Source organism: Cervus elaphus, chromosome 16 (genome assembly GCF_910594005.1).
Source record: "Cervus elaphus chromosome 16, mCerEla1.1, whole genome shotgun sequence".
NCBI lineage: Eukaryota > Metazoa > Chordata > Mammalia > Artiodactyla > Cervidae > Cervus > Cervus elaphus.
This window is the reverse complement of record NC_057830.1, coordinates 41,741,744-41,754,278: the sequence shown is the minus strand read 5'-3', so window position 1 is coordinate 41,754,278 and position 12,535 is coordinate 41,741,744. Positions and strand designations below refer to the sequence as shown.

Here is a 12,535-nt window from a genome sequence, read left to right as displayed (position 1 = left end):
CCTGGCACGCACTCATGCCCTATTAATGAGGCCAGCCTAGGTGCCACCAGGTTTGCCTGTGTGGTCCTTGTGAATCACAGAGCTGCTGCCTTTCTGCATCTGCAGTGACTTTTTGGCATGCCTTATTGCTGACGCCACTTGCTGCTGAGGGCTATGGTAACACGCAGGGTTTACTTTTATGGGGTTCGAGATGCTTATCAGTTGTGTTTTATTTGCCAATTTATTTATTCCCTCAGGAGGGTCCCTGGAAGCATTCACTTGTAAAACGTAACCAGAAGCAGAGCCCCAGGATGACAAGGGACCCACAGAGATTATGTTTCCCATTATATAGGGGGGGCATGGTGACATGCCTTTGGCCACAGTGGAGCTGATGGAAGAGATGTGGTGTGAACCCTGACCACGTGGGAAGGTGGTTTGGAGTTGAGGTACCAGGATTGAAGACCCACCTCTACCACGCATAGCTGAGAGACTGGAATCATTTCCTCTCTGCAGCCTTTGTTTCCCCATCTGTAAAATGGGGATAATATCTGGTTCACAAAGTGATTGAGAGGATCAATGAAAAAAAAAGTAGTGAAAGTGTTAGTCACTCAGTCATATCTGACTCTTTTGACACCATGGACTATAGTCCAACAGGCTCCTCTCCAGGCAAGAATACCGGAGTGGGTTGGCATTTCCAACCTCCAGGGGATCTTCCTGACCCAAGCATTGAACAAACAGGAAGTTCTAAAAGTGCTTTTCACTTGCAAATTGCTTTACAAATGGGTGATATTAACAAGGACCCAGGCATTCTGCCACGGAGCTCTGCAGTCTTGCTTCCAGCTGCTAAACCCCTCCTGGATGCCTGTGGAATGTGGATGCCTTGTTCCCCCCACCCTGACCCAAGGGGCGCCCAGGAATCTGCATTGTAACAAGCTTGCTAGCTGCTCCGAATGTGCTTTAATGTTGGGGACCGACTCAGCCGTAGCCGCACACCGACACACAGGAGGTGCTTCTGATCAGCGCCCTCTTCTCCTTTGGCAGAGATTCGCGGTCCGAGACCTACCCCAGGCTGGTCTTCATACCAGCTGTGCAACTGGCCGGCGGAACACGGGGGCCGGCGGTCAGGCCGAGTGGACATTACTGGGGAGAGCTGCTGCTTCCTGCTGGACCCTTGCATCTGGCAAGTGGGTGACAATGCAGCGGAAACCCAAGCTTCCTCCAGCCCAGGAGAGAGGGCTGAGGGCTGTACCCGGGCAGGTGGCCCTGGTAAGCTCTATGGCTTAGCGGTCCCGCCGGCCAGCTGCCAGCTGCCACCTGTTCTGCTTCTGAGCTGGGCTATGAGGGCTGAAACCGCATTTGCACCACTGTCTTGTCCTGTCCTGGGGGAGGGGTGTGGGCAGGAAGAGACTTCAGGCTTGGAAAAGAGGCAACCTCATGACCCCAAGGAGCCCTCTACTCTGAAATGTGGCTCAGCAGGTAACTAACCAATGCAGGAGATGCAGGAGACAGGGGTTTGATCCCTGGGTTGGGAAGATACCCTGGAAGAGGACATGGCAACCCACTCCAGTATTCTTGCCTGGAGAATCCCATGGATGGAGGAGACTGGAGGACTATAGTCCATGGGGTCGCAAAGAGTTGGATACAACTGAACATGCATGCGTTATCACATTCCATTACATTCCAGCTTCTGAGATCGGGCCTCAGAGTTGCCCACAGAACTTTCTTACAGGCAGCCCTGTGTGTGTGTAGGGGGGGGAGGCAGACTGTAAATATGATGACCAGAGTGATGGTCTTTTCTTGAGAGTTTCACCCCCTCGTGGCTGCTGGGGAGTCCTGAGTGCTCACAGAACCTCCGCTCTAATTTGTGGCAGGATCCAGTATCTTTCCCTTTCGTGCGCTCAGCGCCCCTCCCTCCCCTGATGGCAGCAATCTCCCCTCGCTGTTCCCTTTCACAGGTTTATGGTGTTTCCAAGGCTCTTGGAGAGCAGGGCTTGGCCAGGGGAGGGTGTGGGAGCAGTGCTCCTGCCCACCTTCTTCAGCCCTGCTTGGCTTCTGTTCTGGAAGCCGCTGTTGCAAGTCTCCCTGGAGGGAGCCACTACCTAGATTGTCACCGGGGCTGCCCCTGAGAACTGGCTGTCCCCCTGAGCATCCTGAGAAGGATCTGTGGTCACTGGGCAGAGGTTGGTTGCCAGGGTAACCCTCCCACCATCTCCCCACTCCAGTGGTTGTGAAAGCCCTGCCTTGACCAGGAGAGTCAATAGCTAGTTCAGACAGATACCCCTTCCTCTGCCCCACAGCTCTAGAAGGAAAAATACGAAGTCCCTATATTTGTGGTATGTGCTGTGTTTTAGAGACTGCTCTTAGTACACGCTCTCATTGTAGGATCCCTACAACTATACAGAAGCGTTAACATGGTTCCCATCTTATGGATAGAGATGAAACGCCGTGAGGGTCTCCACGACATGACGGAGATCACTGAGTTGGGAACCAGCCTGGATCCAGACTCAGTCTTTCTAGATTTGGGTTCCCACCATCTTTTGGGGCTGATGCCTTGCACATGTGATGCAAATGCCATCGGCAGGCTTTCCAGCAGAAATACACGGATGTCTGATGATAGCATGGATTTTCCCCTAGTGCACTGCCACGTGCTTGTGAACAAAAGATTCAACAGTCAAGTGAGATGGGAAAATAGATGCATGTTATATAATGCATACTAGGATATTAAAAGCTCTAAAAAGCCCTTCAGTGAGGAATGGGATTAATGCAGTTTAACCCAGAGTCTCCAAAACTTGCCTGGCAATAGAACCTTTCTGGTTTTGGTTTTTTCATCTAATGCCCCTTTAACAAGCCACCGGATTTGTGTTCCTCAGACCAACTCTGGAAAGGCGGAGCCAATCACCTTTCTAATTATGGCTGATGACAAAAGGAAAAATAAGGGAAGGTCATTTGTTTCTGTACAAAGAAAAAGAGATGGATCACCAGGCCTCCTCCATGCCCCTTGGCCCATCAGGAGCAGATCCTGCAGGAGTCCCCTGCCATGAGGACCACATAGAATCACCTGGTGCCACCCGCCCCCCCAGGCCCCTGGCAGTGGTGTGCTGGAAACATTGCTACAGTTTCAGAAAATTTGCGATTCAGTTATGAAATCATTGTAACTTGAAACTGGCGACAGTGGGAGTCTTTACAATACAGAAATCAGGAAAACAGTACAAATTGGGGCTCCACCCCTACTTATCCTGAGAACCTGCTTACCTATGTATCACTGATCCTGGGATATTTTCTGAAATTATTGGAAAACGTGCACAAGGCTGTGACAGCTGGGTACTGGGGGCGACCTGGCACAGAAGTCCTGGCTTATCAGGGTCCCTGACCCTCCCGAATGAGAGCTGAGAACCCGAGTGAGAGCCGAGAATGACCATCTTCTGGCCCCAGTGCCCGCTGAGTCTGAAAGTGCCTTCTGGCCTGCTTACCTTGATATCTGACACCAGCCAATGTCTCCAGAATCGAGCTTTGGGAGAAGACCTGCTGGGTGCATCAGGGTCCACCATCACCAGGATGTAGGCTGCATCCTGTAACACATTCACCAGAAACAAGTGTAGTATCGTGGCTAGAATTCGGATAGGAAATCTATAAGGTGCGGACACTCCTTTTACAATTCCAGCTGACAGAGGCTGACCCATCCCTGGAGCTTCCTACTCAATTCAGCCCTGTTCTTATGACTTTCCTCTTGTGTCACATGCTTATTCTCAGAGAACTGGTCTATTAGGTAGGCAGCTTAATAGTTTGACTTTCCCTTTATGAAGAAGAATCAATCAAGCAAGCATATTTACCCGGCACCTGGAAGTCCCTAGCATCATGCCAGGAGCTGGGGAGGAAACAAAGGAAATAGGGCTTCTGTTCTCAAGAAGCTCACACAGAGTTGGAGCAACCTGTCCATTAATTCAGCGAATACAAGAGAGCTTAGTACATCCATGTCAGGAGCTGTACCGACCGCAAGGAATGCTCAGATTCATTCATCCCTTCAACAAACATTTTCTGAACACCTGTTATGGGCCAGAAGCTGTTCCAGGTACTGGGAGTCGAGCAGAGAACAAGACAGTGTGACCCATACTTTCAGGAAGATCTTACTCTAGGTAAGACACACACACACACACAAACTGAACAACAAAAAACAAGGAAATGCCAACATGGGATTAGTGCTATGCATAAAATAAAATAGACAGGAGTTGGAGGGAGTAAGAGCTTCCCTGGTGGCTCAGTGATAAAGAATCCGCCTGCCAATATAGCAGACACAGGTCTGGTCCCTGGGTTGGGAGGATCCTCCGGAGAAGGAAACGGCAACTCACTCCAGTATTGTTGTCTGGCAATGCCATAGACAGAGGAACCTGGTGGGCTACGGTCCACGGGGTCAGGAAAGGGTCAGACATGACTTAGCAACTAAACAACAACAACGGCATGCCTGCCCCTCTTCTCACCGGGGGCCTCTGTGCGTGCATGCATTGCTTGACCCTGCAGAGCGCTGGGCATGACTGAGCATGAGCATGGAGGGTTAAGCTTTCTAAGAAGGGGAAACAACCGCTCAAAGGCCTTCAGGTGGGAATGAGTGAGGGTTTGAGCAACCGAAAAAGTGCCGTGTGGCTAGAGGCAAGCCAGAAGAGTAGACGGGGTCAGAGAGGTGGATGGGGTTCTGGCCACAGAAGGCTTTGCAGACTTGGGTGAGGCGGGGGTTTTTCCAAGTGCAATGCAGAACCACTGGAGGGTATTTTTTAGCCAAGACAGTAATATGCTCTGGTTTACACTGTTAAAAGTAGTCCTGGTGGCTGGACGGAGAGTGAATGGTTGGCAAGAAGCCATACAGGAGGCTACTGCAGTGGTAAATGGCAGGATGATGGCTTATGGACTAGAATGGTAGCAATGGAGACAAAAGCCAGTAGGTGGACTGCGGAAGTATTTTTAGGGAGCATCAGTGGGTCTTGCTGGTGGACTGGACAGTAGGGCAGGGAGGAGCGGGTAGGGAAAGAGAAATGGAGGAGGACTCGGGGTTTTGCCTTGGGCAACTGAATGAAAAAGACTTGCAGAGGAGACTGTTTGAGGGGGATCCTGAGGGTTCTGTTTTGGACATGTTACGTTTGAAATGCCTCTTGAAGTCAAACAAGTATCTAAGTCAGAGTTAGGAGTTTGGAGGAGAGATCAGGATGGATATATGAATTTTGAAGTCATTGAATCCCAAGGACTGATGATGGCCCTTATATTCATCATAGGATAATGAGATGATTCGTGGAGACATTAGACTTGGGGAAGAAAAGAGGTTTCATGAGTGAACTCTAGAACATACTAACACCGAGAGGAGCGGAGTCTCTAGCAAAGGAGACTCCAGCCAGGGAGACAAGGAACCACCTGAAATGAAGGTATCATGAAAGCTGACACAGAAAATGTGTCGAGGAGGAGGAGTTGATCAGCTGTGTCGAAAGCTGCTGAAAGGCAGAGCAAGACAAGGACACAGATGTGGCAATGTGATTTGACAACATGGAGATCTCTGTTATCTTGGCAAGACCAGTGTCAGTGGAGTAGAAAGGACGATGTTTGATTGGAACAGGTGGTGAAGAGATGGGAGGTGAGGAACTGAAGATAGTTATTAAAGATGATAAAAAGAGAAACTATAATGTGAAGGACAGCTGAGATGCAGAGCGGCTGTTACTAGATGGGAAGGAAGAGTCAAGAGATTTATTTCTTTTTAAATTTTTAAAGAGGAGAATGACAGTGAGGCGTGTCTGCAGGCTGATGGAAATGATCCAGTGGCAAGGGAGGCAGAGAGAAGAAAGGGGTTTATTTCAAGAGCCAAGACTCTGGGAAGGTGGGAGGGGACAGGATCCAGAGCAAAAGTGGAGGACCTAGACTTTGATTGGTGGATGATACAGGTTCAGATGTTAGGGCATGAGAGATGTGGTGAGGAATGAGGGCATTGGATTCTGATTACTTTTATTTTCTCAGTGAATCAGAGGCAAGATCACCAGTGAAGAGGGATTATAGAAAGTTTGGGAACAGAGAAGCTGTGAAGTAGTCATTTGGGGAGGTGAGAAATTGAGTATACAATAGATATGTAGTAAGGCTGTGTGTGTGTGTGCTGAATCGTTTCAGTCGTGTCTGACTCTTTGTGATCCCATGGACTGTAGCCCGCCAGGCTCCTCTGTCCATGGGGATTCTCCAGGCAAGAATACTGGAGTGGGTTGCCATGCCTTCCTCCAGGGGATCCTCCTGACCCATGGATCAAACCCATGTCTCTTTACATCTCCTGCATTGGCAGGTGGCTTCTTTACCATTAGCACCACCTGGGAAGCCTTCAGTCTACACAAGGTATCTACAACAGTCAAGCTCATAGAAGCAGAAAGCTGAAAGGTGGTGGCCAGGGGCAGAGGGAGAAAGCAGAAAGGTGGCGGCCAGGGGCAGAGGGAAGGGAGAAATGGGGGGCTGCTGTTCAATAGGTGCGAAGTATGAATTACATGAGATGAATAAGTGCTAGGGATCCATTGTACAAGTCTGTGCCTGTGGTTGATGACACTGTATTGTACACTTCAAAATCTGTTCAGAGGGTAGATCTCATGTTCTTACCACCAAAAAAAAGATAAAATTTTAAATTAAAACAGAAAGGGAATTCCCTGGAGGTCCAGGGGTTAAGACTTGGCACTTTTCCTGCCAGGGGCTCCAGTTTGATCCCTTGTCAGGGAAATAAGATCCCACAAGCTGTGTAATCCAGCCAAAATAAAATAAAATAGAAAGTAATCCCACTTGAGGAAAGCAGGATGGAATCAACACCCTTATCAAGCATTCTGCAAATCCCAGACCTGGACAATACGCCCTGCTGGAAAGGCTGTGGGAAAGCTCCCTACATTGCCATGGGAATGCAAAAATGGGGCCAATTTATCCTTTGACTCAGCAACCCCATTTCTGTAATATTTTCCCCAAAAGATAGCTTGCACATTTATGAAGTGACTTTTGTAGAAGGTATTCATTGCAGCCATGTTTACAATAGCAAAAGTTGGAAATGACGCAGGCATCCATCAGTTGGGGATTGGTTAATAAACACTGATACACACTCACAATGGAATACTTTATAGCTGGGAAAAACAATGAAGACCTCTCAGATTTGATCTGAAAGACTCTCCAAGATAAATGAGTGAAAAAAGCAAGGTGCAGAACAGTTTAATCTAGCACCTTACTTTTACATAAGAAAGAAAAAATAAACTATTTCTTCACATTGGTTTGTATTTGCATAAACAAACTCTGGAAAGATAAAAAAAAAAAGATGTGGGTGGTGGTGGGATATGGGTGGATGGAACAGAGGTAGGATGGAAATCTCTCTTATGTGCCTATTCTTTCATTTCGATTTTTAAGCCATGTGAATGTATTACCTGCTAAAAATAAACTGAAAAGATAAAATCAAATGAAATGTATAGTAATCACATAGTATTATCTTAGAGATGTTAGTTCTCATCTCCCTCTATCTGGCTGAGAGGTAGAAAGGTATGGCTTTGTCTTTACAGTAGGGAGAGCTCAGGGAATCCTCAATGCATATATGGAGGTCAGTTAGGTGCAGGGCAGACCAGCGTCCTGGGCTCTGAAGAGAGACACCAGGAGCCTTGTCAACAGATCACATGCTTTGATGTGATGATGACAACATAGAAGCAGCATTAGATCTGTGCTTGTCCAAGTGAGGTTTTTACACGGCTGTATTGAAGCATAATTTTCCTAACACAAACTTCACCCCTTTAAAGTATACATTTCAACAATTTTTAGTAAATTAATAGAGTGGTGCAATCATCACTAAATTTAGAACATTTTCATCACCCCCCCAAACAATCCCGGTGATGTTTGCAGTCACTACCTGTTTCTTCCTCTATCTTCAGCCAACCTCCAATCCATTTCCTGTCCCTATAATCTCCTTTTTGCCTTTCTTGGACATTTTGGATAAGTGGAATCATAGAATATGTGATCTTTTGTGCCTGGCTTTTTTCACTCAGCATAACATTTTTGCATGTAGCATATATCAACAGGTTATCCCTTTTAATTGCCAGACAGTATTCCATTGAGTGTGCATTCCATTGGTATGCATTTCGTTTATCCACTTTGCAGACACTTGGGTTGTTTCTACTTTGGGACTATTATGAATCAAGCTGATATGAACATTTGCTGCAGGTCTTTGTGTGGTATTTGTTTTCAGCTCTCTTGGGAAAATACCTATAATGGAATCGCTAGGACATATGGTAAATTTATGTTTAATATTAAAAAAAAACCTGCCAAACTGTTTTCCGAAGTGGTCTCACCATTTTGCAATTCCACCAGGAGTGTATAAAGGTTTTAATTTCTCCACATCCTTACCAACACTTGTTATCACCCGTCTGTCTGGTTGTAGCCATTCTAGAAAGTGTAAAGTAGCATGGCATTGAGTTTTTTGTTCCCTAATGACAGTGTGTTAGTCGTGCAGTCATGTCCAACTTTGAAACTCCATAGACTATAGCCTGCCAGGTTCCTCTGTCCATGGAATCCTCCAGTCAAGAATACTGAAGTGGGTAACCATGACCTTCTCCAGAGGATCTTCCTGACCCAGGGATCAAACGTGGGTCTCCTGAATCAAAGTCAGATTCTTCACCTGACTAGCGACGTCGGGCATCTTTTCATGTCTTAATTGACTATCTGTATGCCTTCTTTGGTGAAATGACTGTATAAATCTTTTGCCCCTTTAAAATTTATCTTCTTATTGTTCTAGAAGGGATTTTAATAGTTGTATCCCAATCAAGAGTTATGGAAAATGTGAGTGGTGGGGAGAATGGAAAGGAAGGAAAGAAGGTGGCCAGAGCTGGATTTGCCTCATCCTTGAACCACTGGCTTCTGCCCTCACTATCGTTTGTACTTGGGGCTGTCTTCTTCCTGTAGCTCACCATGACTCTGATTATTCCAGTAGGGAAATATCAACCACAGGGATAGCCATGAACTCAGGTGAGCAGACAGCACCCATGGATACCACACCCCCAGGCTCTCAGGCCACCGCTCCACTGGCCTCCTTCAGGGAAACTGTTGAGCCCTAATCTCCCTGCCTGCCATCCAGATCTTTTCAAAGACCACGCCCTCCCCACTATCTCCTTCCCAGTCCTTGATCCTCACCACATCATCATGTCCCAGATGCTCTTTTCTCTTTTCCTTGGAGTCAAGGAAAAGAGTTCCTCTGTTCTCCCTCCACCTCCAAACCCTTCCACTGTGCCCTCTGGAAATGCCGCTGAATAACAAGCTACGTCATCCTGTCTCTCTGTAAGTTGCTCTACTTTCTCGCCTTGGCCTGCCTTTCCCCTCAGGGCCTCTTCCCCTCAGCGGCCTCCTGTGTTGGCATGTGTTCTCTCATGCCCCTTAAACCCCAGGAGTTGTCCTTGCTCCCTGTTGCCACATCTGCATCCCCACAAGACTTGGAAAAGGGAATGGCAACCCATTCCACTGTTCTTTCCTGGAGAATCCCATGGACAGAGGTGCCTGGCAGGCTACAGTCCATGGGGTTGCAAAAAGTCAGACATGACACTTCACTTCCCCACAAGACTAAGACCTTCTTGAGTGTGTGGATTGTGTCTGTTTCTGCTTACCTCTATACCTGCATAGATTATAGCGTCCTGCACATAGAAGACACTCAATAAATATCTTCAAATGAGTAATTGAAATAATGATTGCACTTGGCCCAAGGGGTTCAGTTGTTCACCCATTCATTCATTCATTCATTCCACAAGCACTGACTAAGCCCTTTATCATGCATTAAACACCATGAGAGGGGCTGCTGAGGGTAAGAGATGAGACAGACGTGGCCACTGCCTTTGAGGAGAGTAGCCTAGTGGGGAGCTAGATATACATGCAGAGAATCTGAGCACCCTTGGGGCTCTCAGCAGACACACTGCTGGGCCTGCAGAAGCAAACTTGAGGAGGTTATCAACCTCCACCCCCATGGCAGGAGGTTATCTGCCCTGGGGTGACTGAATAAAGCCTCACAGAGAATGGCGCCTCTGCGCTGGCGCCTGATGAGTGGAAGTCTGCCCAGGACGGAAGGCCACACCAGGCAAAGGGGGCAGCATGTACAAAGCCATGGAGGCATGAGAGGCAACAGCAAGTCGTTCTGTGTCTGAGCACGGGGTCCCCAAGGCTGGGGGACAGAGAACTAGCGGGGCAGTGGAGGGGCCGGAGCGGGTTGACAGTGCAGATGGGCAAGGTCCTATATGCCAAGGAGGCTTGGGAATGGGGGTGTAGGGGTGACTTAGAGACAGGCGGGGGGGGTGAGGGTGGATCCTAGTGGGTACCGCGCCATCCAATGAGGCCTGATTAGGCTGATTCATGCGAGCGACGGGACACAGCATGGCACAAGAGTGCTCATTCCCAGAGGCAGGCCAGCGTGCCATACCTTCTGGAAGTCAGAGATGCCCATGCAGAGGGGCCTTCCTCATGTGCAGGGGTGCTCTGGGGTCTCTGAGGACCCCTTTTCCACCTTGCCATTTGAGGAACCTGTGTGTGCCTGCCCTTCCCAGAGAAGAGGATAGGAAAGTATTCTTTGGACAGAATATGATAGGATTTCAGTAGACAGTCCTGAGCCCTAGAAGTGCCACGACGGTGGAGCCGATATTAATCACATCTATTATTTCCTGATGGTTTGACCTCTGGGGACTTGCTGTCCCTGGAGAGGCTGTCAGTTCCCAGAGACAGCACACACAGACCTGACAGCAGGCTCTTCAAGTGCAAATCTACTAATTCAGAGCCCGCAACCTCCCCTTTACTGGGCTGAGTCAGTATCCTTCAGGCTTACTCAGCTGGGGGTCAGCTTCCAGACAACCAGGGGCAGCTCCTCTGCTTCAGGGTCGACCAGAATTATCCAAACCAGCCAATCCCAAGCATGTCTACCCTGCTTAACCTCCCTCGTCAATTTTTTTTTTGGCCACAAAAATCACTATGAGGATTCTCAGCCATGCTCTCTGCTTGTTCCCTCTGCCTCCTGCTGGACCTTAGGCCTCCCCCTGAGGCCCTGTGTGGGGTGCCGTGACTCCCGTCTGTAGGGGTCTGTGAGTATAACCTGCTTCCTTCATGACCACTGTTTCCATCTGCGTATCTTATCTTAGCCAATGAAAACAAATCCCAGGGGACTTCCCTGGTGGCCCAGTGGCTAAGACTCTGCACTCCCAGCACTGGGGGCCTCCGATTCAATCCCTGCTTGGGGAACTGGATCCCACACGCCACAACAAAGATCCTGCATGCTGTAACCAAAATAAATAGATCTCGAATGCCTCAACGAAGATCAAAGGTCCCACGTGCTGCAGCTAAGATCTGGGGCAGCCAAATGAATAAATAAATGTATATATTTAAAAAAATCCCCAAAGCTGCAGCTAAAGAGTCTGCATACCGCAGCTAAGACCTGGCACAACCAAGTAAATAAATTAATCTTCAGCAAACAAACCGACAAACCCCAGGTGCGTTTCAGAGTGGGGCCTTGACTCCTTGTGACTCAGACATCCACCAAGTCCATCGGAAGACTATAGGAAACTGGGGAGTAGCTAGCATTGCATTTTTCTCATTTTCTGATATGATTATGTCTGTGGCTTCGGGCTTCCCTGGCGGCTCTGAAGGTAAAGAATCTGCCTGCCATGCAGGAGACCTGGGTTCTATCCCTGGGTTGGAAAGATCCCCTGGAGAAGGGAACTGCTACCCATTCCAGTCTTCTGGCCTGGAGAATTCCACGGACTATTCCATGGGGTTGGAAAGAGTCGGACACAACTGAGTGACTTTCATTCATTATGTCTGTGGTTTGTGGCCCACAGCCCTCACTTGTCCTAGAATGAGGGACTGAGCTGACCTGATAAGGTTAAGGGTTCACAGTCAAGTTGAATGGAGAGCTGTCCTCTCCAAAGCAGCGCTCCTTACCCCTGCCTGAATATCAGACTCCCCAAGGGAGATTTCCCAAACTGCCAAGGTGGACCCTTGGCCTGAGGGAGGGAGGCCCCGGCATTAGCATCGATGTAGAAGTTTCCCAGGTGACACTCATGTAGAGTTAGGGGTGAGAACCACAGCCCTGAAATCTGGATCCCCCAAGTCCTTGACCAAATCAGCCACTGGCTGAAAGAAACCCAGATTTTTCTCCTGCTCCTTAGTTCGCTCAAGGAAGGCCAAGTGCCCTCTCTACACAGAGGGCGGGCTCCCCTGATCCTGGCTGGGGTCCCTGGTGCCTGGGGCCCTGGAGGTTGAGGGGCTGGAGCGCCGAATCGAGAAGCTGAAGTCACAAACGCGAGTCTCCTACTATTCATTATGAGGTTGGTTGGAGTACAAATTTAGCCTATGGTGGGTTGCTTGTGTTTGAACCTCCTCCACACAGTTCTGTATGGGAAATCTAGTTAAGAGCCTTCTTCCTGGGGGAGGTTGAGTGTAACAGCTGTTCCTCACCAGGGCTGATGGGCTCAACGGGATGCAGGCCGGGAGTTGCCCCTTGAGCCTAAAGCCTTTCAACCCTGAGGACCAACTCACATTTCAGGCTGGCATCCAGAAG

The 12,535-nt window shown here is 48.6% G+C and overlaps 1 protein-coding gene across 3 annotated transcripts in view; it reads right to left on the bottom strand.

Annotated features, from left to right (window-relative positions):
* PEBP4 (phosphatidylethanolamine binding protein 4) overlaps positions 1-12,535 on the bottom strand; it is a 221,142-nt gene that overhangs the window by 109,268 nt on the left and 99,339 nt on the right. For all 3 annotated transcript variants that reach the window (XM_043927400.1, XM_043927401.1, XM_043927398.1), the window contains exon 4: positions 3,450-3,548. In XM_043927400.1, coding sequence (XP_043783335.1) covers positions 3,450-3,548 — 99 coding nt within the window. The remainder of the gene's footprint in view (positions 1-3,449; positions 3,549-12,535) is intronic.